The 24,132-nt window shown below is 45.2% G+C and overlaps 1 protein-coding gene across 9 annotated transcripts in view; it reads left to right on the forward strand.

Moving 5' to 3' along the window:
• Positions 1 to 15,785, forward strand: part of NUP188 (nucleoporin 188) — a 49,806-nt gene extending 34,021 nt beyond the window's left edge. For all 9 annotated transcript variants that reach the window (XM_083722009.1, XM_083722010.1, XM_083722014.1 and 6 more), the window contains 13 exons: positions 657 to 742; positions 1,929 to 2,074; positions 2,632 to 2,813; positions 3,434 to 3,634; positions 4,771 to 4,863; positions 5,469 to 5,627; positions 6,747 to 6,884; positions 8,824 to 8,898; positions 10,087 to 10,296; positions 11,288 to 11,419; positions 12,225 to 12,298; positions 12,647 to 12,776; positions 13,313 to 15,785. In XM_083722009.1, the coding sequence (XP_083578135.1) occupies positions 657 to 742; positions 1,929 to 2,074; positions 2,632 to 2,813; positions 3,434 to 3,634; positions 4,771 to 4,863; positions 5,469 to 5,627; positions 6,747 to 6,884; positions 8,824 to 8,898; positions 10,087 to 10,296; positions 11,288 to 11,419; positions 12,225 to 12,298; positions 12,647 to 12,776; positions 13,313 to 13,483 (1,797 nt within the window). In that variant the 3' untranslated portion in view covers positions 13,484 to 15,785. The remainder of the gene's footprint in view (positions 1 to 656; positions 743 to 1,928; positions 2,075 to 2,631; positions 2,814 to 3,433; positions 3,635 to 4,770; positions 4,864 to 5,468; positions 5,628 to 6,746; positions 6,885 to 8,823; positions 8,899 to 10,086; positions 10,297 to 11,287; positions 11,420 to 12,224; positions 12,299 to 12,646; positions 12,777 to 13,312) is intronic.
• Positions 15,786 to 24,132: the final 8,347 nt, after the last annotated feature.

Below are 24,132 nucleotides of genomic sequence, written 5' to 3' on the forward strand. Positions count from 1 at the left end.
TTTCAGTTAATGAACATGATCCTTCTAACAGGTCTACTCTGAGTAATACTTAGTTGAATAGCATCCTTGGTCTTCTACAGCTTGAAGTCATAGAGTTTGTTTAGCTGCTTTAAGTGAAGAAGAATGTATAAAAACAGTATGTATCTGTAATGGGAAAACGATAGTTCCCAAGGTTCTTTCACAGGGAGAGCCATGTGGATGAAACACACTTCAAATTTATGGTGCGTACGTAACCTGTGTTTCTTCATTTCACTGGAGCATGATCAATGACAAAAGTTTGTCCTGGTGAGCATTGCAGGATGCACGAACAGTTGTCCTGCCAACTTAAAGGTGCCCACAAAACTTAGGGCCATTTATGTAGCAGTCTGGATCTTGGATCACACTCCTTTGAGATGCACACCTGGCTCCCCCTCTGTCCTGAAGCCACTTAAAACATTTCCCTTACTGTTTTTGGAAATAGAATCAAACATGCTTTTTTTCTTCCCTCCTCCCCCTGTGCAGTCGGTTTATTAGCTTGTATCACATTTTTATTTTGTGGTTTTATTTTAAGGCTTGATGGTTGTCGATTCATGTTGCTTTCTCCTTTGGAAATGTTGTTTAGGAGAGACGATGTTAAAATCTTGTTACTCAGTCAGAATAAATAAATATTTCTGCAGTTGCTGGTTCCCACTTCGGTGTGTTGTCTACAGCTGGGGTCGATGCTGTGCACCCTCCTCTTAATCCTGCTGAGACAGTGGAAGAGGTAGGTCTCTTGGGGGAAAGGATGCAGTAGCTTAGTGGCAGAACACATTCTTCTCATTCAGGAGGTCCTAGGTTCAGTTCCAAGCATTTCCAGGTGGCGGGTTAAGAAGGACTCCTTGCTGGTACTCTGGAGAGTTACTGTTAAGAAATCGATCCATAATTGTAAGAATTCAATCTTTTAGTGTGGCAGTAACCACACTTTCGAACTCCCTTCCTATTGACCCCAGGAAGGCACCTTCACTGTACTCTTTTCAGCCTCTGTTTAAAACAAGCCTATCCAGATGTGCTTTAATTTAAGGTTTTTTACTGCTCTTATAAAATCTTACGTTTTTACTTTCTTATTTTGTATTTTTTATTGATAATTTAGTATTTCTTATAAACTGCTTAGAGGTTTTACTGCAGTCAAGCAGCATATTTATTATTTTTATTATTATTTCAGTCAATCAAATAATTCTTAAAATCTCTGAAGGCAATATGCGATCCCAACCCTGTCTACTTAGCCCTATTTTATTCAGGGGATTTACTCTCCATTAACGGGCACCCGTTGCTCGGTCCCAGCACCTGCCAACCTAGCAGTTCGAAAGCACCCTCGGGTGCAAGTAGATAAATAGGGACCGCTTTCTAGCGGGAAGGTAAACGGCGTTTCTGTGTGCGGCTCTGGCTCGCCAGAGCAGCGATGTCACGCTGGCCACGTGACCCGGAAGTGTCTCCGGACAGCGCTGGCCCCTGGCCTCTTGAGTGAGATGGGCGCACAACCCCAGAGTCTGGCAAGACTGGCCCCTACGGGCAGGGGTACCTTTACCTTTACCTTTACCTAACGGGCACTGTAAACTTTTTTCTGTGCTTTATGGTCTCTAAAAGTCCTAATCCAGTTTTGAAAATAGCCAGCACAAAAACAGGTGTGAACTATAGTGAACCACTGTTTAAGGCAGAATTGTTCATTGATGGGAGAAACTGGAAAGGGAAGTGGTTTTACGATGCCCTCCGTGGTCTTCTGCTGGCAGATGATCAAGAGCAGGCAGGTGCTGGATGCACTATGCTGAGGATTGTTGCTCTCTTCTAAAGAAACTCACCCAGTGAGATTGTGAATCATGCAGAGCAGATGACATGCTGACATGTGTATAATTTTATGCATCTTAATATCCTTTCTTCCATTTCGCTCCCCCTCCCCCAATCCCTGTTGTCAGCGAGTTGGGCTCTGTGGATAAAATCATAAATTCCTTGACGAAGATTTTGGATGGAGTGCTGCAGGCAGACCAGCAGATGATGGAAAAGACAAAGGCCAAAGTGTTCTCTGCTCTCATCACAGTCCTGCAAATGAAGCAGATGAAAGGTGGGGAGCTTTATATGGACAACTTCTGCAGACATCACTCTTGCTGCTTAGCGTAATGCCTTGAGCAGAGATGCTTGTGTCGTGTTATGTTGTTGTTTGTATATATGCCGCTTCTCTCCCAAAAGAGCCCGCCTTCCCACCCCCTGGGCAAATCGCATAGAACAATACACGGATGCAAAATTCACATGCAATACCACTTATTTAGGCAGCAGTTCCTCCTTGTAAGGGTCCCAAGTAGGAGTGTAGGGCAAGGCAGGTGGAAAATCTGGTGCCCTTTGAAGGTTCCAGTGTTTGCATGGGAAAGAATGTGGTTTCTGAACCAGTGCCAGCCCACATTACCACAGTTGAGGGGCAGATTCCAGCTAGGCAAATGCACTTGAGGAAGGAACAGAGCAGAGCTGGTGAGGGGGTATGGTCTAGGGAGAGTCCTGAGGGCCACATTCATCCCCTGGGAGTGATTTCCCCACCTCAAAGTAAGGCTTTTGTCCAACACTAGGCTGCTCTATATGCTTTTCCTCGTGCTCCATATCATATTGCTGTGTGCATGTGTGTTATAGTGAGTGAAGTTCCTGAGTATTCGCAGCTGGTGTTGAGCGTGTGTGAAACACTCCAGGAGGAATTCATTGCCCTTTTTGACCAGACTCGGCATTGCCTGACTTCTGGGGACTCAACAGATGACAAAGACAGCATGGAAACAGACGATGCCTCCCGGCATAAGCAGAAAGACCAGCGAGACGGGGCAAGTGGCTTCATTAGTCTTGGGGAAAGACTGGTGGGGGGTGGCATCTCCAAGTGGGGCTTAGCTGCCCCTGCGTTGCTCGAAGGCAGGAAATCCTGAAACTTCAAAGAAAGTTGTTAATCCTTTCTCCCTTGAGGCCTCAGCTCATTTCCTGCCTCCATTGGGAGTGGACCACTTGATTCAGCTGACCTGCATAGCAAGAAGACAGTTATTTAAACCAAAGTTGTTTGGAGCCAAGCTACACTTGACAGTGAATACATAATAGCATGGCAGAGTGGCCCTACTATGATTAAAATTTGGTTGGATTCAACCCTTGGTTTCCCAGGTCTAGCCTGATACTAACTACTGCATGCCACACTGTTGTGTAAAAGACGTAAATCCTTTTTAAAAATATTTTTTTCATAAAAGTATTTAACACTGCATTAATATGTATATGATGTGCAGTATGTATATGTGATGTGCACTAGTATCTATATGATTAAAACACCATAATCACAAACTTAAAAACAATTGTTTGCTAGTAGCAGTTATCCTAAGTGGCTTGTTTTCTGACAGTATCCTTCCTTCCCCACCTGGGTGCCCATGTGCTTTTCGCCCCCTGCTCTACCTCCTCCAAGCAGGTGTGTGTGCTGGGGCTTCACCTGGCGAAGGAGCTCTGTGAAGTGGATGAGGATGGGGATTATTGGCTGCAAGTTACCCGGAAGATCCCACTGCTCCCAACTCTCTTCACCACCCTGGAGATAAGCTTAAGAGTGAAGCAGAACCTGCACTTCACAGAAGCCTCGTTGCACCTGCTGTTGACCTTGGCCAGGACCCAGCAGGTGAGAAGAGGCAAAAGCTTTATGTTCCTTCCACACAGTTTTAGCTAGCTAGTCTTGAGCTATATGGCTGAGTCCTGTTTCCCCCAACTGCTTGTGGCTGTATGGGGGAACATACAGGGAACATGTGCCCCCTCAGCTGTTGCTGGGCTCCAACTCCCCTCAGCCGTCATAGCTAATAGTTATGAGATGATGGGAGTTGTGGCCCAAGCAACAGGTTCTGTCACTCCTGCTGCGGAAGGTGTTGGTCTGGTTTTGCCGTTCGCCCCCAGCATATAATATTCAGTGGCATGCTGCCTCTAAGCATGGAGAGTCTGAGGATTCTCTGAGTCAGCAAACATGTTGCATAGTTTAAAGTATTGGGAAGAATGACTCAAAGTGGCAAAGTCAAATGACATGTGGAGGAGAATGTGCGCATAACACAATCACATGGTTAGATTTCAGGGAAGATTGCCCCAGTGGGGATTTGTATCAGGTGAGCTTGCCAGCATGAAAGAAATATACAGAATCATACTGTTGTAGGAAGGAACCCCAAGGGTTAAACCCTCTGCAATGCAGGAGTCACAGCTAAAGAATCCCTGACACTAGCTATTCAACCTCTGTTCGAACTTCTCCAGTTTGATATTTAATTTTCATTACTGGAGTTTAATACAACCCCCCTAAGCTGCGTACCAGTTCAGAGCTGAGCTCATTGTTTCATCCTCTGCTTGTCTTGTGGGTGGGCTGTTGGATTCAGATACTGGAGAGCCTGAGAGATGAGCAGGTAGAATGTTTTCCATTGTAAACATCAGTAGAAATTTGAGGGTCTTGTCAGAGAGCTCTGTGGCGGCTTCAGCTTAGCTCCACCACCTGGAGAGAGAGGCAGGTGATACCACTTCTCAAGAGCTATTGACCCCAACTCCTTATACAAATTAATGGAGAAGGAGAGGGCAATCAATGGCTACTAGCCATGATGCCTATGCCTTCCCTTCACAGTTGGAGGCAGCAGTACTTCTGATCACCAGTTGCTGGAATCTGCCAGGTTAGGTGGGAAATGCTATTGTGCTCGGGTCCTGCTTATGGGTTTGCCACTGTGAGAACAGGATGCTGGGCTAGATGGACCCCCTTTGGCCTCAACCAGCAGGGATCTTCTCTTGCAGGGGGCAGCGGCTGTGGCTGGAGCTGGTGTAATGCAAAGCATTTGCTTGCCTCTTTTGAGCGTGTACCATTTGAGCAGTGATGGAGCTGGTCAGGTGAGTGACTCCTCTTCCTTCCTTTTCCAGTGTGGGTGACCCACTTTGTCAGAACTTTGCTTTGCTGTCATGGTGAAGCAAGGGGTTACCTTAAGTATATCATTATAATTATCTGCTGCTGTTACTTATGTAATTCCATTGGTGTATGTGGCACTTTATAAAGGTGTTTTAATATACATACCACTGAAGTGAAGGGCAAAGGTCAGGTGTGGGTCATCAGGTGAGCTGTGCATAAGCAAGCTGCCAGCTAGCTCTGCCGAGGCTCTTTTTATTAGCACAATATGCAAAACCAGTCAGATACATTTTGGACTGTGACCTTTACACATCTTCCAATCCTGAGATCGAGGGGTGGTACAAAGTTATTTTGGTACCTGTTTCCACTGCGTCAGTTTCCCCCTCCACAGTGTTTAATCTAAAGAGACAAAGGTCACAGACAGGGCACGGCAGACTTATCAGAAAATGCAAGCAGTTGTGTAAACAGGGTCTATCCATGTTGACATCCCTGGAGAAACCCAATTCTATCAGAAAGCAACTGGCCCCTTCTCAGAAACATCTGCATAGCAATGATTTGTGTATTTGAATGGTGTGGTCCTCGTGTGATGCAGGTGCAGGCTTCGTTGCGGAAATCTCTGGATGCCCCTTCCTGGCCAGGAGTCTATCGCCTTTCCATCTCCTTGATGGAGCGCCTTCTGAAGACGTTGCGGTACAACTTCCTGACTGAAGCCTTGGACTTTGTGGGCGTTCATCAAGAGAGGATCCTTCAGGTTTGTTGGGAAAGTGTGTTTGTCATTAAATTAAACTCTTCCATATGTGTCTTAATTGTTTCCCTCACTAATGATTGGTGGTTTTTTTTCATACAGGTGTATTTCTATCAAGCTTAGAATCCAATATTTCATTAAAATCTATCACCACTTCATCATAAATACACTCATTTAGGTGTCAAAAACATTTGTAAATCATAGTGGGGGGAATTTGAATTAGGTCCATAAACATTAACCATGGCTATTAAAGTCTCTGCTATTTTAGCACATAAAATTAAATAACGCTCATTTACATCATCTGTTTTAAGTCATTTTTAAGCTCTGATCTTGTTGGATCAGCTTTAAGACTTGTCTCTTTCAACAAATTAGTATGAGGATCCTCCTCTGCCAATTCTACTGGCTCAGCAGATAGTGGCGCAGTTAGAATTAAGTCCAGTGTTGATTGTTTAGTCCAAGTTGTCATCGCAGCAGGTCATTAAAAGCAAAATAATATGTAATGAGAATTTTTCTTCAGCTGGTAATCAAAGTGTTTGTCCACACAGTCCGATGATTCAGAAGTTTGATCAGGAAAGAGCTGTGAGCCTTGCCTCACAGCATCATCCTACACCAGAAGTTACCATCATTTCATTTTTGAATCACTTCCCATGGGCCATCCTGAAGCTTCTTACAGTATACCGTAATAAGAACATATTTAAAACAATATATAAAAAAGATTTTTAAAGCTGCATATATAAAAATTGTGTGAGTGTGTATGATACACACTGAGAGTTTAAAACCACAACAGCATGTACCAAAGATCGGTTCAGATGCAATCCACATACCAACTTCAATAAAGATCTCCATCTAGAAGTCTTCTTGAAAGATGGGCATCTTTAGCAGGTGCCAGAATGACAGTAGAGATGGTGCCTGTCTGTTATTAGGTGCTGCCACACTGACATGCAGAACAGACGCCTTGACCAGCTCTTCCCTATTCATAAAGAAAGTGGGGTGGGAGATGGTCAGGATGTCTTGTTAGATTGATGAGAGACGGTAGGGATGCTCCAGTATTCCTGTAGCCGTGGCACACTGAATATCAGAGTCTGCACTGCTCTTTAAGGTCTTTTCCCCCACCCCCTTTTCCAGTGCCTGACTGCAGTCCGGACTGTACAGAATTTGGCCTGCCTTGAAGAAGCAGATCATACGGTTGGGTTCATTCTTCAGCTCTCTAACTTCCTGAAGGAGTGGCACTTCCACCTTCCCCAGCTTCTAAGAGATGTGCAGGTAGGGAGAACTAGTCTGCATGTCCCTGTCCTATTAAATTCTGCTTGCATATTGGCTTTACTGTGTTTACACACGATTAAACACTTTTGCACAACTTTGTCCTTGTGGTTAAAGCAGCATGAGTCATCAAATGTCACCCTCACCCTTGCCCCATGTCACCTTATTGTTGATCTGAGCAAAGTTCATTATCCTTAAGCCTGAAACCAAAGCCTAAAGCCAAATTGATTTCTCTAATGAGAGAGCTCTACTGGAAATGGCTATTGGGCCCAGATTGTAAAGAGGAGGTTTCTAGAAGAAAGGCTTTAGAGGATGGGCAGAAATCACTTTTAAGTTGTTGTTGTTGTTGTTGTTAAATTGCCAGACTCCTTCACCCTGAAGTGCATTTTATTGTTCTCTTTTGGTGATTTTTAGTAGTATTTTGCTCTATCTGCAATGCATTGTGATCGCTCCTAGCAAACTTCTGTGGAAAAGGAGGAATCTGTTCTCTGCCTCTGTTTACAGTAAAGTTTGCTGCCTTTATAATAATTCTGGTGATGAACGTTCCTGAGCAGGGGGGATATTTTTGTAGTGTACATTCTGCAACGTAACAAGAGGTGGGCGCTCAGTGACTCCCCTCTTTCTCAGTCCTGTAATGGGGCTTGGGTCCCATGGCATTCTTGTCATGGTGGAGTCTCCTATCGGAGCATAGTATCTTTTTGCTTCCCATAGTGGTTTGGGTGGGGATTTTGCGAGCAAAAGAGCCAGTTCTGCTCATGCTCTTTTGGAAGTCCCCAGACACCACAAACAAACCGTTTTGCTTTCCCCAAGACTCATGAGTGCTGTCCTCAGCAATGCACAGTCAGTGTGCCATGGCTGTTATGGCTTTGCCTGCTGATTTAGCCACCTCTGGACAAGATGGTTGCTGAGGAGGAGTCTGGTGAAACTCCAATGGCCCCTCCTCTGATTGTGCTTAGCACTGTGAGGCAGGAGCTCCCCATTCACCCACCCATTCTACAAGTGGGGTGAGCAATACTACTTCCTTTGTCAGATTGGGATTCTTACCCCGCCCTCATTCGTACACTCTTGCATTTACAAAGAGGTAAAGAACTCCCTTCCTCATAGTAAACACAGCAGGGGGAGCTCCTATTCATAGGAAGCCTGCAAGGGAAAGAGTAGGCATCATCCAGGATGCATAAAAGAGGATCTCGCAGAGCTCCATCAAATAGCAGTTCTGTGAGGTCTCCTTCTCTCCCTTTTTTAGGGGCTCTTCTCCAGTCATCATGGAGCCAGCTAAGGGGACGGATGGTCCTACTAATGCTTTAGCTTGTGGACAGTGGTCCTCTGTAGGGAAGACCTGTTGGGGTGGAGGGCGAACTTTCTGAGGAAGAAATGTTGGTGGTTCAATCTTAACCAAGGTTGTTGGCTTCTGAGGTTTTTAGCCTTTCCAGGCAAAAGGACCGAGGTTGTTAATAGCTTACTGAGAATGAAGTTCCATTTTGTGTTGCATCACACGAGGACCACACCATTCAAGTCCTCGAATATGGTTGCCCTCTGCTTATTGTTAAAAGTAAAAAACAAATACAAATACTTTTCCTACCTTGGTCCTGAATTGGTTGAGGTATCATTGGTATGGAAGGGTATTTAATTCTGCCTTTCCTGCTGCCAGTGTCTTTCCCTGCACAAGGGTTTCTGCTCAGTTTTCTATCCTGGTTAAAGGCTGTTTACACCCAGGAGTTTAGGTGGTCTTCCCCCTTATAGTTTGGTCTGCTTTGTCAAGGGAAGATATTCTACATCCAGATGAAAAATAGAGGTTAAGAGGTGACTCCTTCAAGATATCAGGCTAAAATTTGAACTTGGGCTCCTTGAGGTGGTTCATCCTCTATCCTCCTGATGGGACACTGGCTATATTTTCCATTTATCAGGAGATTTGTTACAAGAGACATTTTATTGAACATTTCAGGTGAACCTGTGTTACCTGTGCCAGGCCTGCACTTCACTTCTGCACAGTCGGAAAATGCTGCAACACTACATACAGGTAAGGGGCCGAGGTGGCTGGTTTTCACTGAAGCTAGGCTTGACCTGTGCCGCTTCAGACTGCAAGTGGAGACTCCCAGGATTGAACAAGAGACCATTGTTCTGATCTCGACCTGGAAATAATTTGAATTACTCTTGAATGACCGCATGTGGGCAACCATTGTTGTTCCATGACTTTCCTATTACTACAGTGGTACCTCTGGTTACAAACTTAATTTGTTCCGGAGGTCTGTTCTTAACCTGAAACTGTTCTTAACCTGAAGCATCACTTTAGCTAATGGGGCCTCCCGCTTCCGGCGTGCGATTTCTGTTCTCATTCTTGGGCAAAGTACTTAACCCGAGGTACTACATCCGGGTTAGCGTAGTCTGTAACCTGAAGTGTTTGTAACCTGTGTTTGTAACCTGAGGTACCACTGTATTGTTACTGATGTGTGTGTGTTGTGGGGCAGGCAGTAATTTTACAGAAAGTGGAAGATAAGTTCCAGGAATAGGAAACCTTTGGTCCAGGGGCAATCTCTCAGGTGTGAGCTGGAAGGGTCTACAACTTTTTGTGTGAGACTAGGGTTGAAAGCTGCCTTTGAAAGAGGACTCTGCATTTTCCTTTCTCATTATTCCTTTGCTTTTATTTCAATTTAGATTAGTTTCTTTTATCTTATTGGATTATGATAAAGCTTTAATAACCTTATTAAAAAAGAAGAAAAAATAAACCCCATAAACTCCAGCCAGCATAGTCAGTAGCCAGGGATTATGGGAAGTGTGGTGCAAAAAGTCTGGAGTGCACCAGATTGCAGAAGACAGCTTTAAATAGTAGTTTTTCAACTTTTTTTTTAACTCATAATTTCATTTTTTTTGTAAACTGCATTGAGGTGTGCCCCCCCCATCCCCCTTTACAACCAAACAATATATAAATTTTATGAAATGGAAGTAAATGAGTGAAATTTCAGTGCTTCCAGTTCATACTTTGTATGAGGGGCTAGTAATCCAAAGGGGGATGGGCACACATACCAGGATTCCAACTAGCTGCCAGCTTGACCTGAATCTGAACAAAGCAAGGGTTCCTTTTGTAAAAACCTCCCCAGTAGTGGTGATAGTTTGCCTGGCATGTGTGTGTGTGTGCGCCTGTGTATGTGTATGTAGTCTGCACTCTTGTCTCATGTCCCTCCCTTCACTTGCTTGGACTTCTTTTCAGACCAAGAATGGAGAGCCCCTCCCGTCTACCATCTTGCCTCATGTCCAGCGCCCCCCACAGACCTCTGCCAAGCCTCCCAGTCCGGAGACGGAGGCTGCTGAGCAGAAGGCTCTGCGCGCTGTGCAGTACAGCCTCCTTAAAATCCTCAGCAAGTCCCTCGCTGCCCTGCGCCACTTCACTCCGGATGTCTGCCAAATCCTTCTTGATCAGGTATAATAAGCCGGGCTCTTAGGAGTCCAGAATTCTGCAGTGGTACCCCTGGCATGGACTTCCCATGGCACCCAGGAAGCGCACCCATTCCCTGCCCTCTTGGTACTGGCAATGATTACCTTTTATATCCCTTGAAAAGTGCATAAAGTTGAAGGAGGAAGTTGGAAGAGCAATACTCTATCCAATTTCCTCTTTCAAGCTCTATGGTGCCATAGTTGCAGATAAGTGCCACTTAGACCATCTTTTACCCAGTTCCGTTGTGAAAGTGAAGTGTGTGTCTAGATGTTCCTTATTTCACTCTGGAGTGGGGGTTGCTACTAAGGGAAAGGGGAGAGGAGAAGTGATTAGGGTGTGTGTGGCACCCATGGCACTCACTTTCGAATTCAAACATATGCCCATGGATGAGAACTAAGCCTCTGTCATAAGTGAGACTTCAGATGTGACCAGTGGATATTTCTCTCCAGTTTCTGCATAATGGCTTGGGACCCAAGTGGCTTAAAGAGCACCTTCATTATCAACCATCTCTTGGCCTACAATTGGGCCCCTTTTGGTGGTGCTGTCACTGGAGGTCGCCCGGTTGGTTTTGAGCTGTGACAGGGCCTTCTTGAGAGTGGTTCCCTGTGTGTGGAATGCCCTCCATAGGGAGGTGTGTCTCTCTACCTCCATATTAACTATTATTATTGACATGTTTGCCAACCTGGACTCCTTTGGGAGAAAGGTCTGGATGTAAAATGAACAATAAATAGATCAAGTGACTCCTGGTGGTATTGGTGAAATAAAGATTTAGCTGGTCTTTGTGTCTGGCCTGCAGTCCTCCAACTGTTGCTGAACTAAAACTCCCGTCAGCCTCAGCAAGCATGGCTAGGGATGGTGGGAGTTGTAGTTCAGCCACACCCGGAGGGACAGAGGTTCAATCACACCTGCTATACAGCCTCAAGAGAAGACTGATTTTGAATTCCATTTGGTTTTGACTCTGTTTCTTCTGTTGTAGTCACTGGACCTCGCCGAGTACAACATCCTTTTCATGCTGAGCTTCACCACTCCGGCTTTTGATTCTGAAGTGCCCCCCTCCTTTGGGACCCTCCTGGCCACAGTCAACGTGGCCCTGAACATGCTGGGAGAAGTAAGGATCAGGGGAGCCCAAGCTGACCCTGTGGAGGAGCCCACAGCTAGTTTTTTTCCCCTAAAAGGGAACTGGGACGGGATGTGCTTGATTGCAAGGAGTTTAAAAAAGTTGTGTGTGAATCATAGAATTGTAGAGTTGGAAGAGACCCCTAGGGGGTCATCTAGTCCAGTCCCCTGCAGTGCAGGAATCCTGCCCACAGCTGTCCCTGGGTGGGCTCAAACCACCAATCTTCTGGTTAACAGCCAGATGCACTGACCCATTGCGCCACAGAGACCAATAGTGAGAGGTGAGAGATTGTGGTCAAGGGATTCTCAGTGGATGTTTTGAGATGGCTGGTGGGGATTGAACCTGGGACCTTGCACAGGTCCCTTAGGCTACATCTTTTCCCAGGAGGCTATCCTGGGCTCTGCCCAGGCAAATCAGAGCAACATTATCCCTTCCTTGGGGGATAGTACAGTCACTTGCTTTGTGGCAGCAGGGATTTTCCAGAGCTGCTCCTCCATTCACTTGTTCGATCAGCAATTTTGTCTAGACATCGTGTGCTGTTCCTTCCTCAGGGTAGAAAGGAATCAAAACTACATTTCCTTTATTGGGAAGAGGCTCTCTAAAGGGTTCTCTAAAAAAATGAAAGCTGAATTCTGCATTCAGTGCTGAATTCTGCATTCAGTGCTGAATTCTGCATTCAGTGCTGAATTCTGCATTCAGTGCTGAATTGTGTGGTTGCATGGGGTTACAGAATACACTGGGCCTGGCTGAATGTCTAGCTTTTGAATATAACACAGCTTTTTCCTTCTCCCCAAAGCTGGATAAGATGAAGGAGCCTTTCACTTTGGCTGCAGAGCTGGCTACCCAGCAGGAGGGGAACAAGACCCTCAAGTAAGTACCTACGTTCCTTTTACTGCCCTATGGAACAGGAAACAGGGTGGCTCTCCTCCCTCCCAGCAATACTGTACACTTTATGCTTGATTTGCTCTGTAGATCCTAGGTTCATGTTTTAACTTTTTGCAATTGTCAGTTAACCGGTGGGACATGAGAGGAGATACCTACAGCTTTTGCAGCTGCTGTTGGACAGGCCCAGTCAGTGAGAATGTCCTGAGTGTAGAATCTGTGCTCATGTTTATCTAGGGTTGAAACGGCACCTCTAGCTCCCAGGCTTACCACTGAGTTTCATCTGGTCTTTTGTTTGTCAGCCGGCTTGACACTACCTCTTCCCTCCTCCTCCAGGTCACTTCTGATGTTTACAATGGAAAACTGTTTCTACCTGCTCATCTCTCAGGCTCTCCGGTACCTAAAGGATCCAGCAGTCCACCCACGAGACAAGCAGCGGATGAAACAGGAGCTCAGCTCTGAGCTGGTAAGTAGTTTAGATGCTTGTATTATACCCCAAGAGTTAAAATTAAATAACATTGGATATGTTTGAACAGAGGTTTGAATGGCCAGCTGTTGGAGATTCTTTAGCTTCTGACTCCTGCATTGCAGGGGGTTGGACTAGATGTCTCTTGTGGTCTGTTCCAACCCTACAACTGTATGATTATGTAAAAAGCCAAAACTGTACCAATGTGTCAGTGTCTACGGTTGTTAATGTCCATGCATAGAGTGAATTAATGCGCATCTTTGAAATTTCATGTGGGTTGCCTCCCGTGCTAGTCCTACTTAGAGTAGATCTGCTGAAATTAATGGCTAATACATTAGTTCTGTTTACCAATTTCACTTTGCATAAAACGTTAGTTCTACAACCTTGTACACCTGTCCCAACTGATCTCCAGGTAAATGTCAGTCTTTGAAATAGTAGAACAAAGTAGAAGGTAAGGCTGTGTCCTGGATTGAAACAAAATCTGACGGATACCATATGAAGGAAGGACTCTAACTCTCCCTATGTCTTATTCCCAGAGCACGCTTCTTTCCAGCCTGTCCCGTTACTTCCGCCGGGGTGGCCCCAGTTCTTCTTCCATGAGCATTCTCTCCTCTTCACAAGGGAAATCTTCCTCAAAGCTAGGCCCCGAGGGGCAGGAGCCACTCTTCCAGCTCGTCCAGGCCTTCGTTAGGCACATGCAGAGATAAGACCCCAGGTGCCATTTTGAAATCCCATGTGAGTTCACTTCCATCAGCTTTTGGATGTAGCCCTGCCACCTGCCTTGCCTCAGCCAGGTAAAGGAAACTGTGAGATGCCTTCACCAGAAGAGCACAGCATCTAGAGGATGTGGAGTGGTCTGCAAACAGTGCCTCGTTCATACAAAACGAGCCTTGTGTGTCAGGTAAACCTGACGTGACTTTATAAGTATTGATGAACTGATTACTTTCCATACCTCTTCCACAACTTGAAGAAGGAAAGAGGATGGAGAGGAAAAGGTGGCTTGGAATCTCTCCCCTACCCCCACTACTACCCTGGATTGGGCATTATTTAAATGTTGCCTCTTCTCTGGTGAAGCACAGGCCAAATGATTGATTTCAGCCTAGAGATCATCTTCCAAGTGCTGTTTTTTATACTTACTGGACCATTCAGAAAGCAAAGGCAAGACGTTTTTAAAGGTGACCACCTTCTCTTCCTGTTCCAGTATGAATTTTGAAGTTAGAACTCCATTGCTTTGTTATCTCACATTTTTGTACCACCCATTTCCTGTTTATACTGATTAAAAAGCATATTTCTAAGTGGTTGTGGAATTCTAAATTTCTCGAGTCCAGTTGGTGTCAGGCTGCTGGTTTATTATTATTATTATTATTATTATTATTATTATTATTATTAATTCAACCCTTCAGGGCAAAGTAATTCATAGTAAAAACAGAAGATTCATCAAGCAGTGTGGGGGCTAAGCCTGCTACAGAGCACCACATACCCTGCATCCTTAAATGTCACAGCTGGCAGAGAGCTGATGCATTAAGTTTACATGACAAATGAGTAGAGTAGGTAGTTCTGGTTTCTGCAGGGCTTTGTAGTGGCCATATTCGCACATAACACTGAGATATGTTTCCATTTTCCAGATGACTTGCCTCTCAACCCTGGCACTTGGTGGGCATCTGGCAAGGAGTGGCTGAAACTAGACTATTGGGTTTGGACGCATCACCAAACCATGGTTGAAACAATCCGTGGCTTGAGTAGTAACAACAAACCATGGTTACTTTTTGCTGGGTTTGTAGCTCAGTGTTATGTGTGAAGCAAACCCATGGCTGCATGCCGTATAAGTATAACACTTAAGGAACACCCCACTTGTGCACTGGGCAGATTATAGTGAAGCAGGGGTTTGTATTTCTTTTTAAATAAGGGTGGTCAGGAGACATTTGTTTTCCTTCTACCAGCCCCAAGTGAAAACAGAGGCTTTATTTAGTCCAGCCTCCATCTGCTGGTGCCCTTCAGTTGTTGTGGACTTAAGACTTAAGAACATAAGAAGAGTCCTGATGGATCAGGCCAAAAGGAGGCCCATCTAGTCCCACATCCTGTTCTCAGTGGCCAGCCAGATGCCCAATGAGAAACCCACTAGCACAGTTTGAACACAAAAGCAGTCTCCCCTCTTATAGCTCCCAGCAACTGATATTCAGAAGCATTTACTTCCTCTAATTATGGAGGCAGAGCTCAGCGTCGTGTTTAGTAGCTTTCAATAGCCCTAACTCTTATGAAATTGTGATGGAGAAAAACCTCATGCTTTGATGATTCCATTTTCTTTTGAGCCTATGGCTAAACTGAAAAAGGGCTGCACCTACATTCTACAGTACAGAACAAGTTGCTTTCAGGTACAATATACAGTGGTACCTCGTGTTAAGAACTTAATTTGTTCTGGAGGTCCATTCTTAACCTGAAATTGTTCTTAACCTGAGATACCACTTTAGCTAATGGGGCTTCCCGCTGCCGCCGCACGATTTCTGTTCTCATCCTGAAGCAAAGTTCTTAACCCAAGGTTAGCGGAGTCTGTAACCTGTAGCCCTGTAACCTGAGGTACCACTATATAGCAAATGTTCGTTCCAGAACACTGAAAACAATAAACACTTAGAATCTGGTGACCGCATGAAAATCAGCCAGGTATGGCATTTGTGCTCAATCTTGAAATGTTTTGTAGATAGATGAAAGATGGTATCGGGAAACATTTAATGAAGAGAGAAACCAGCAAGATCTTAATAAAATGGTTCTGTGTTGTCACATGATACAGTGAGAGCTGATCTGAGAAGCCAAATGATTTTGATTGGTTCAGGATGATGACACTAGGTTGCAACTGCAAAGAGTGTTGTGATTTTTTGGTGAATAGAAACCACTTGTGTAATCTGGACGTGTGTATGAAACATTGCTTTGGATGTGTTTTTTGGCAGTAGCAGCCTTATTTTTGAGGCTGCCCCTATATGCATTTGTATTTCAATAAAGGACTATTCACTTGGAGCCAGCATCCTTGTCTTTTGGGTTTCTGCGAGGGATACCTTGCAGTCTAGTAACCCCTTTTAAATTTCTCCAACAGTTTGGTCATTGGGATAAGGATTGACTAGAACACCACAGAGTTTTGGGAACCAGACTGAGGTGGAGAGACTGGGATGGGCAGAAGTGCCTCAGGAGATCCAACATTTTAAAAAATCCCACTCTTTGCCTGCCTGCCCCTTCCTTTCAGCGCTAACTTCTCTGAAGCTCACGTGGCAGTAAGAGTATTAATCCCTATGTTATTTGACGCAGGCTTTAAGTGAAAATCCTTTTTTTATTATTTATAAATTACCTTTGGGGCTGATTTGCTGGTTTTGTTGTTTCTGGTTATACAGTGGTACCTTGGGTTAAGAACTTAATTCGTTCTGGAGGTCCATTCTTAATCTGAAACTGTTCTTAACCTGAGGTACCACTTTAGCTAATGGGGCCTCCCGCTGCCGCCACGTGATTTCTGTTCTCATCCTGAGGTAAAGTTCTTAACACGAGATACTACTTCCAGGTTAGCAGAGTCTGTAACCTGAAGCATCTGAAACCTGAAGCATCTGTAACCCGAGGTACCCCTAATCTTGTTTAGGGGATTTTTTCTTTTATTCTATTACATTTTGTTTGTCCTCTTTGTTTTGTTTGTCCTGGTTGTCTATATGAACCTGTTGCGTGACTGGTAGCTTAAGTTTCTGCATGTCCCTTGAGATCAGCAGTCTCTTTCCTTTCTCCATCCCTCCCCTCCCCCCACCCCACAAATGACCCTATTGTGATTGGTAAACTTTCCTTGTGACGTGGTTCCCTGATGCTGTCAGCAGAGATACCACAAAAAGGATGCCCTACACAAACCTTTCTTAAGTGTGATTGGGGCCCTAGTACACCTCCCCAAGTCTAAAAAGAACCTGGCTTACAGGAGTTCAGTAAGCTCTGTTTAGTATGACGTCTAAAAAAGGACTTCCCAGCATTGTTTTCTGAAACTGGTTTGCTCAGGGCACCCTGAACTCGGAGGCGGAGCATATGCCAACGCTGCTCAGAGCGGGCACACTCCTGAGAGAGGCGTGGCATGGAGGGTGCCCTCCCAGGCACGGAATAGCCGCTTGGGTGCCCGGAACAGCATGCGCTCCCTGCAGCTGGGGGCGGAGCGTGCCACCCATGGGGGCATAGAGAGCTGCCCATAGTGGGCATTAGGCGCACCGCCCACCCGCGACTCCCAAACCTCCCCCAAGCTGTCAATATAAACTTCAGGGAAGTTTTAAATATTTAATGCTGTACTATTTTTAACACTTGATTGGGAGCCGCCGAGAGTGGCTGGGGAAACTCAGCCAGATGGGCGGGGTATAAATAATAAATTATATTATTATTATATGAAGGCGGAAGGGGGGTGCCACCGGCAAAGCGATGCAGCTCCTCCCCTGACGGCTCAGGGTAGGCTTGGGAGTTGTAGGCAGGCCATGCGCTGAATGTCACCCAGGGCAGATTGCCCCCCCTTCCTTTGCTCCTGCCTGAACTAGTAGTTCCCAGGTGTTGAATGTTTCTCCTACCCATGAGCCCATTGCAATGATATAAATTGCAGGGCAGCATCCTTTGATTTGGATGAGTTTCCTATTTATGAATCCATTGCAGTGAATTTTCGTTTGTAATACTGCTTTAAGCATTGTTTGAATGGAAGTAAACTGCAAGGAATCAACCTTGTGTACAAGTGGATTGAAGTGAGTGTTTGGAATTGTAGCTGTTGTTTAAACAAGTCTTGGACAGACTGACCTCTTGTTTTGTAATACATATTTTATCTGTGGTTTGTTTTGTTGTAAGTTTTTGTCTTGTTCTGTGTTGTGGATTTATGGAATATAGGGTTCAAAGTTTGATCCCTCTCAAATTTCCAAATCAAAAATTAGTGTCGTGACTAGTAAAGGAAATTCAAGAAGCAATTAGAAGAGTATAAAACATAGAATCATAGAGTTGGAAGAGACCACAAGGGCCATCGAGCCCAACCCCCTGCCAAGCAAGTAAACCATCAGAGCACTCCTGACATATGGTTGTCAAGCCTCTGCTTAAAGACCGCCAAAGGAGGAGACTCCACCACACTACTTGGCAGCAAATTCCACTGTCAAACAGCTCTTACTGTCAGGAAGTTCTTCCTAATGTTTAGGTGGAATCTTCTTTCTTGTAGTTTGAATCCATTGCTCCGTGTCCGCTTCTCTGCAGCAGCAGAAAACAACCCTTCTCCCTCCTCTATGTGACATCCTTTTATATATTTGAACATGGCTATCATATCACTCCTTAACCTCCTCTTCTCCAGGCTAAACATGCCCAGCTCCCTTAGCCGTTCCTCGTAAGGCATCGTTTCTAGGCCTTTGACCATTTTGGTTGCCCTCCTCTGGACATGTTCCAGTTTGTAAGTGTCCTTCTTGAACTGTGGTGCCCACAACTGGACACAGTACTCCAGGTGAGGTCTGACCAGAGCAGAAAACAGTGGCACTATTACAGTGGTGCCTCGCAAGACGAAATTAATTCGTTCCGCAAGTTTTTTCGTCTTGCGAGTTTTTCGTCTTGCGAAGCACGGTTTCCCATAGGAATGCATTGAAAATCAATTAATGCGTTCCTAGGGAGACCGCCTTCAGACAGACTGTCCCCGGACCTCTTCTGAAGGCTGGGGGGGGGGAGGACTTTTCTCCCCACCGCCAGGCTTCAGAACAGCCTTCTGAAGGCTGGCGGGAAGAAAAGCCCTTCTCCCGCCGCCAGCCTTCAGAAGAGTTCCTGCAGGGCTGCCTAGGCTGCGAATAGCAGCCTGCTGCCCGGTGCGAGAGACGCTCTGAAGCAGAGCGCCCCTCGGGCGGGGCAGACATCTGCAGCTTGGGGAGCCCTGCCGGACTTCCCCACAGGGCTCTCCAAGCTGCGGATAGCAGCCTGCTGCCCCGCACGAGGGGCGCTCTTAAGCAGAGCGCCCCTCGCGCGCGGCAGACATTCACAGCTTGGGGAGCCCTGCGGGGAACTCTTCTGAAGGCTGGAGGCGGGAGAAGGGCTTTTCTTCCCACCGCCAGCCTTCAGAACAGCCTTCTGAATGTTGGCGGTGGGGAGGAAAAACCCTCCTCCCACCACAAGCCCCGGGAAGAGAGGAGAAGCTGTGCGCCTTCTCCTCTGTTCCCGGACCTCCCACCGCAAGCCTTCAGGACAGGTCTGGGAACAGAGGGGAAGGCGCGCAGCTTCTCTCTTCCCGGGGCTTGTGGTGGGAGGAGGGTTTTTCCTCCCCACCGCCAACATTCAGCGGTGGGAGGAGGGTTCCCCGCTGTCCCGGAGATTTCCCTATGGGCTTTCGTCTTGCAAAGCAAGCCCATAGGGAAATTCGTCTTGCGAAGCCGCTAAAAAATCGGAAAACCCTTTCGTCTTGCGGGTTTTTTGTTTAGCGAGGCATTTGTCTTGCGGGGCACCACTGTACTTCCTTTGATCTAGATGCTTTACTCCTATTGATGCAGCCCAGAATTGCATTGGCTTTTTTAGCTGCCTCGTCACACTGTTGGCTCATGTCAAGTTTGTGGTCAACCAAGACTCCTAGATCCTTTTCACATGTACTGCTCTCAAGCCAGGTGTCACCCATCTTGAATTTGTGCCTCTCATTTTTTTTGCCCAAGTGCAATACTTTACATTTCTCCCTGTTAAAATTCATCTTATTTGTTTTGGCCCAGTTCTCTAATCTGTCAAAGTCGTTTTGAAGTGTGATCCTGTCCTCTGGGGTGTTAGCCACCCCTCCCAGTTTGGTGTCATCTGCAAATTTGATCAGGATGCCCTTGAGTCCATCATCCAAGTCATTGATAAAGATGTTGAGTAAGACCGGGCCCAAGACAAAACCCTGTGACCACTAGTCACTCTTCTCCAGGATGAAGAGGAACCATTGATGAGCACCCTTTGGGTTTGATCAGTCAGCCAGTTACAAATCCACTGAGTGGTAGCATAGTCAAGACCGCATTTTACCAGCTTCTTTACAAGAATATCATGGGGCACCTTGTCAAATGCCTTGCTGAAATCAAGGTAGGCTACATCCACTGCATTCCCTTCGTCTACCAGGGTTGTAATTCTGTCAAAAAACGAGATAGGTTAGTCTGACATGACTTATTTTTCAGAAATCCATGCTGACTATTGGTGATCACAGCATGCCTTTCTAGGTGCTCACAGACTGTTTGCTTAATGATCTGCTCCAGAATCTTCCCTGTTATTGATGTCAGACTGACTGGGCGGTAATTATTTGGGTCCTCTCTTTTCCCCTTTTTGAAAATAGGGACAACATTTGCTCTCCTCCAGTATGCCCAATTACTGTTGTTTATCCAATATCTACACCCCATCCTCAGTTCCTTAATTTTCCTTCTCTAGCATTTGCTGTGATTTAGCAACATTCACTGCTGTCTTTTCCCTTTTCCCTTTTTTCCTATGGGGTTTTGATGTAGGCTTATTTGTGCCAAGAGTGGAATCTGTTGGTATCACCTTGTAAAGCTTCTGTAATTGATTTTTACTTGCACAATGAGTTTACTTCTGCTTCTTAAAGTTTTTAATAATTTTACTTTTCTTCAACGCTTTAGATTTTTTTCTTACACCATCTTTTGGTGACTTCTTTTGTGTTTGTCATTTCATTGATTACTGGCTGGGTTTAACCAGATGTCCTATCTTTTGACTCTAAAGCTCTCTCTTGAAATCTAAAATTTTCCACTAATGTTGTAAGCAGCCCATTGCTGATCATAAGGAAGTTTTGGATGAGGGTTAATTCTGAGCAAACCATATGAAGCTGATCCTGGAGCTGTCTCTCTCTCCTCTGTTTGTGTGCATTTACAGATGGCTGCTTGTCTGGATGGGCTTTTACTGAGCTCAAAAGACTGCCTCTGTATAAGCTCATCGGTTTGCCCCAATTTATTTCTCAAATTGGCCTTGTTTACGTCCTCTGCCAAGGCCAGTTCTAGGGCCAAATTTATTGAAGGGCTTTTATTGCTAGGTTCTTGCATGTCGATGTAAGATTTATTGACCAGTCCAAAGCAAGAAATATAGGAGATACTTCATCTTATATCAGCTTGCTCAACTCTTTTTCATTCTCCTGACGGAAAAACTGTGATTTTACTTTGACTTCTCTGAGGTTCAGGAGAGCTACTTGCAAATTCCCAGGGCTTTACATGCCTTCTTTGTGTACATCATATTTGCCAACCACTCAGGGAGAGAACGGAGCTAAGCCTTAAGCTTACCGTACTTTTCCATCTATAAGATGCCCCCTTTATGGGGGACTGAAATTTCAGGAATGCCGAAAATCGCTCACCCGCACGCAAGCTGCCAATCGCCTGCCCAATCGCCACAGCGCCGGCCAATCAACAACACCCATTATTGACGCAGCAACAAATAACATGCACAATAGCTGCTGACAGCCGCGGCAGCAACCAATCAAATGTTCACCCTATACACCACCCATGTATAAGATGACCCCCCACATTTTAGCATGGTTTTTAAAGAAAAATACCTAGTCTTCAAAAATGTTTTCCATTTGGGTTTTCTTATTAGAAGATCATGAATGAAAGCTTCGTCATTTCTGATGTATCAATATATTTTAACTCTTTAGCACAACTTTTTAAACCTTGCTGTTCCTTATGCAGTGCAGGTTTATTCCACAAGAACCAGACTCAATAAACATTCTTTTAGGTTTCCCTATTAGGTTTATGTACAGCCATTCATCACAAGATCTCAGGGAGATTCACAGGATACAATACAGTTGTACCTTGGAATCCAAACACTTTGCGAGTCGAACGTTTTGGCTCCCAAACGCCGCAAACGTTCCTTCTTTGGAAGCCGAATGTCTAGTGGGGCTTCTGCGGCTTCCGATTGTGTGCAGGAAGCTCCTGCAGCCAATTGGAAGCCGCACCTTGGTTTTTGAATGTTTCTGGAAGTTGAACAGACTTCCAGAACGGATTCTGTTCGGCTTCCAAGGTACGATTGTACAAGGTAAAAACAAGTAAATAGTTAAAACAACAAAATAATAACCCTGCCTTCTGATAATTTTTGCAGTCCCCTGTGAAAGTGAACTCCATGAGACTTTAGTGAATATTCTTTTCCTTCTTTCTTTTCCCTCACCCTGATTTGATTTGTATAAAGGTAAAGCTACCCCTGACCATTAGGTCCAGTCATGACCGACTGTGGGGTTGTGGCGCTCATCTCGCTTTACTGGCCGAGGGAGCCGGCGTACAGCCGCTGGGTCATGTGGCCAGCATGACTAAGCCACTTCTGGAGAACCAGAGCAGCGCACGGAAATGCCGTTTAACTTCCCACCGGAGCAGTACTTATTGTATCTACTTGCACTTGACGTGCTTTCGAACTGCTAGGTTGGCAGGAGCAGGGACCGAGCAACAGGAGCTCACCCAGTCGTGGGGATTCGAACCTCCAACCTTCTGACTGGCAAGTCCTAGGCTCTGTGGTTTAACCCACAGCGCCAGCTGCATCTCTTTGATTTGTATATTAATTGCTTATTTATTATTAATAATAAAAGGGGCTGCCCTTAGTACAGGTAAGTTTCCTTCCAGAATTCACTGCCACTCCTCATCCTGGTCCTAATGACTGTCCTTTCTTTAACCCTGATTTGATTCTGTATCCTGATGGCTTGTGTAAAATAAGATAACCAGGCATTAAATTATAATGGTCATGTTGTGGTATCTGATTATGAATTATTTTGAAATTTATTTCCTTTCAGGTATTGAAAGGGGTCCAATTTGGTGAGCAAATTGCTCCAGTCTGTGCCTATACCCTGGCTGGAGAATTGCTTATCCTTGTTTATATCCTGTAATACTGTACCATTCTGTGTGCCAAAATATAAAAAATAATGAATTTTCTTATTTCTGTGAATTTTTCTATGCTTATTATTGGTTCCTCACTGATGCCTTTTTTTCCATACTGTAAAAGAAAAATTGATACTATCCTTTTGCTTTAGGAAACCTGAACATGCTGCTGCTCTTGGTTTTCTCACCATTCCTGGTTGTTGCGTGAATTTTCTTTTATACTTTCTAAGAAGTTATTCAGTGATTCCAGTTTGCTCTTCCAAAAAGGAAAGAATAAAGAAAAAGCTGAGTAACAATATTTCAGCATCCCCCCCCCTTTATGCTCATAGATCAAGCTGCTTGTTGCTTTATGAACATGAGAAGGGGGAAATATTGAAATATTGTTATAGGTAAAGGTAAAGGGAACCATGACCATTAGGTCCAGTCGTGACTGACTCTGGGGTTGCGGCGCTCATCTCGCTCTATAGGCCAAGGGAGCCGGCGTACAGCTTCTGGGTCATGTGGCCAGCATGACTAACCTCCTTCTGGCGAACCAGAGCAGCGCATGGAAACACCGTTTACCTTCCCGCCGGAGTGGTACCTATTTATCTACTTGTACTTTGATGTGCTTTCAAACTGCTAGGTTGGCAGGAGCTGGGACTCAGCAACGGGAGCTCACCCCGTCGCAGGGATTCGAACCCCTGACCTTCTGATCAGCAAGCCCTAGGATTGTGGTTTAGACCACAGTGCCACCTGCGTCGAAATATTGTTATACAGTCTGCTTAATCTTGATAATAGTGTTTATCATAAAGTAAACACATTTGGTTAAGTGAATGTATATGATCTCATGGTTTTGTTGGTAATTGCAAATTAATTAGAGTTGTGGGTTTAAATGTTTTCTCTACAACCATCAGGATGCCAGTGTCCTGAACGTAAAGAAAAGTTTCTAAGATTTTGCACATAGAGCTCATCAAATGTTGCTGTTAGTTTTCTTTTCTCTTTTCCAGAGACAAGCTGTCCCACTGGCCCTTGCAGCCTGACGAAAAGAGCCCTACTAGGTGTGATTGGCAACCAATATATCCTATTACAGGTTACAGGCGAAGGAAAGATCCTCCTGGTTCCACAGAGGCCACATGCCCTGGATGGCAAATCCCACCAAATAAGAGGATTTGATTGCAGAGCTGCATCAGGAGGAAACTGACCCTTTGGCCAGAAGCTGACAAACTGGATGAAAGAACAAGGGAAACAGATCTCTTGATATTCTGAATGATGACTTTGCTGCAGCACTCACTACAGAAGAAAGCTTTAAGCTGATGCTGCTCGCCCAAGCAAGGGAACGGACAAGATCCCAAGCATCCCAGAACAGGACAGTCCTGAACCCTGGTGATTGGCAACACAGGTGGCTAAATCTGTAAATAGCTGTTTGGCAAATTGGCAGTGCTTCTGTGCATGCACATGACGTCATTTTCGGTACTTCCAGGTCGCTGCGGGACGTATCCTGAAAGAACGTAACACGAACCAGATGTAACATGAGATATGACTGTACCTTCAGACCCTTT

This window comes from Podarcis gaigeae, assembly GCF_964106915.1.
Source record: "Podarcis gaigeae genome assembly, chromosome: Z".
Taxonomy (NCBI): domain Eukaryota; kingdom Metazoa; phylum Chordata; class Lepidosauria; order Squamata; family Lacertidae; genus Podarcis; species Podarcis gaigeae.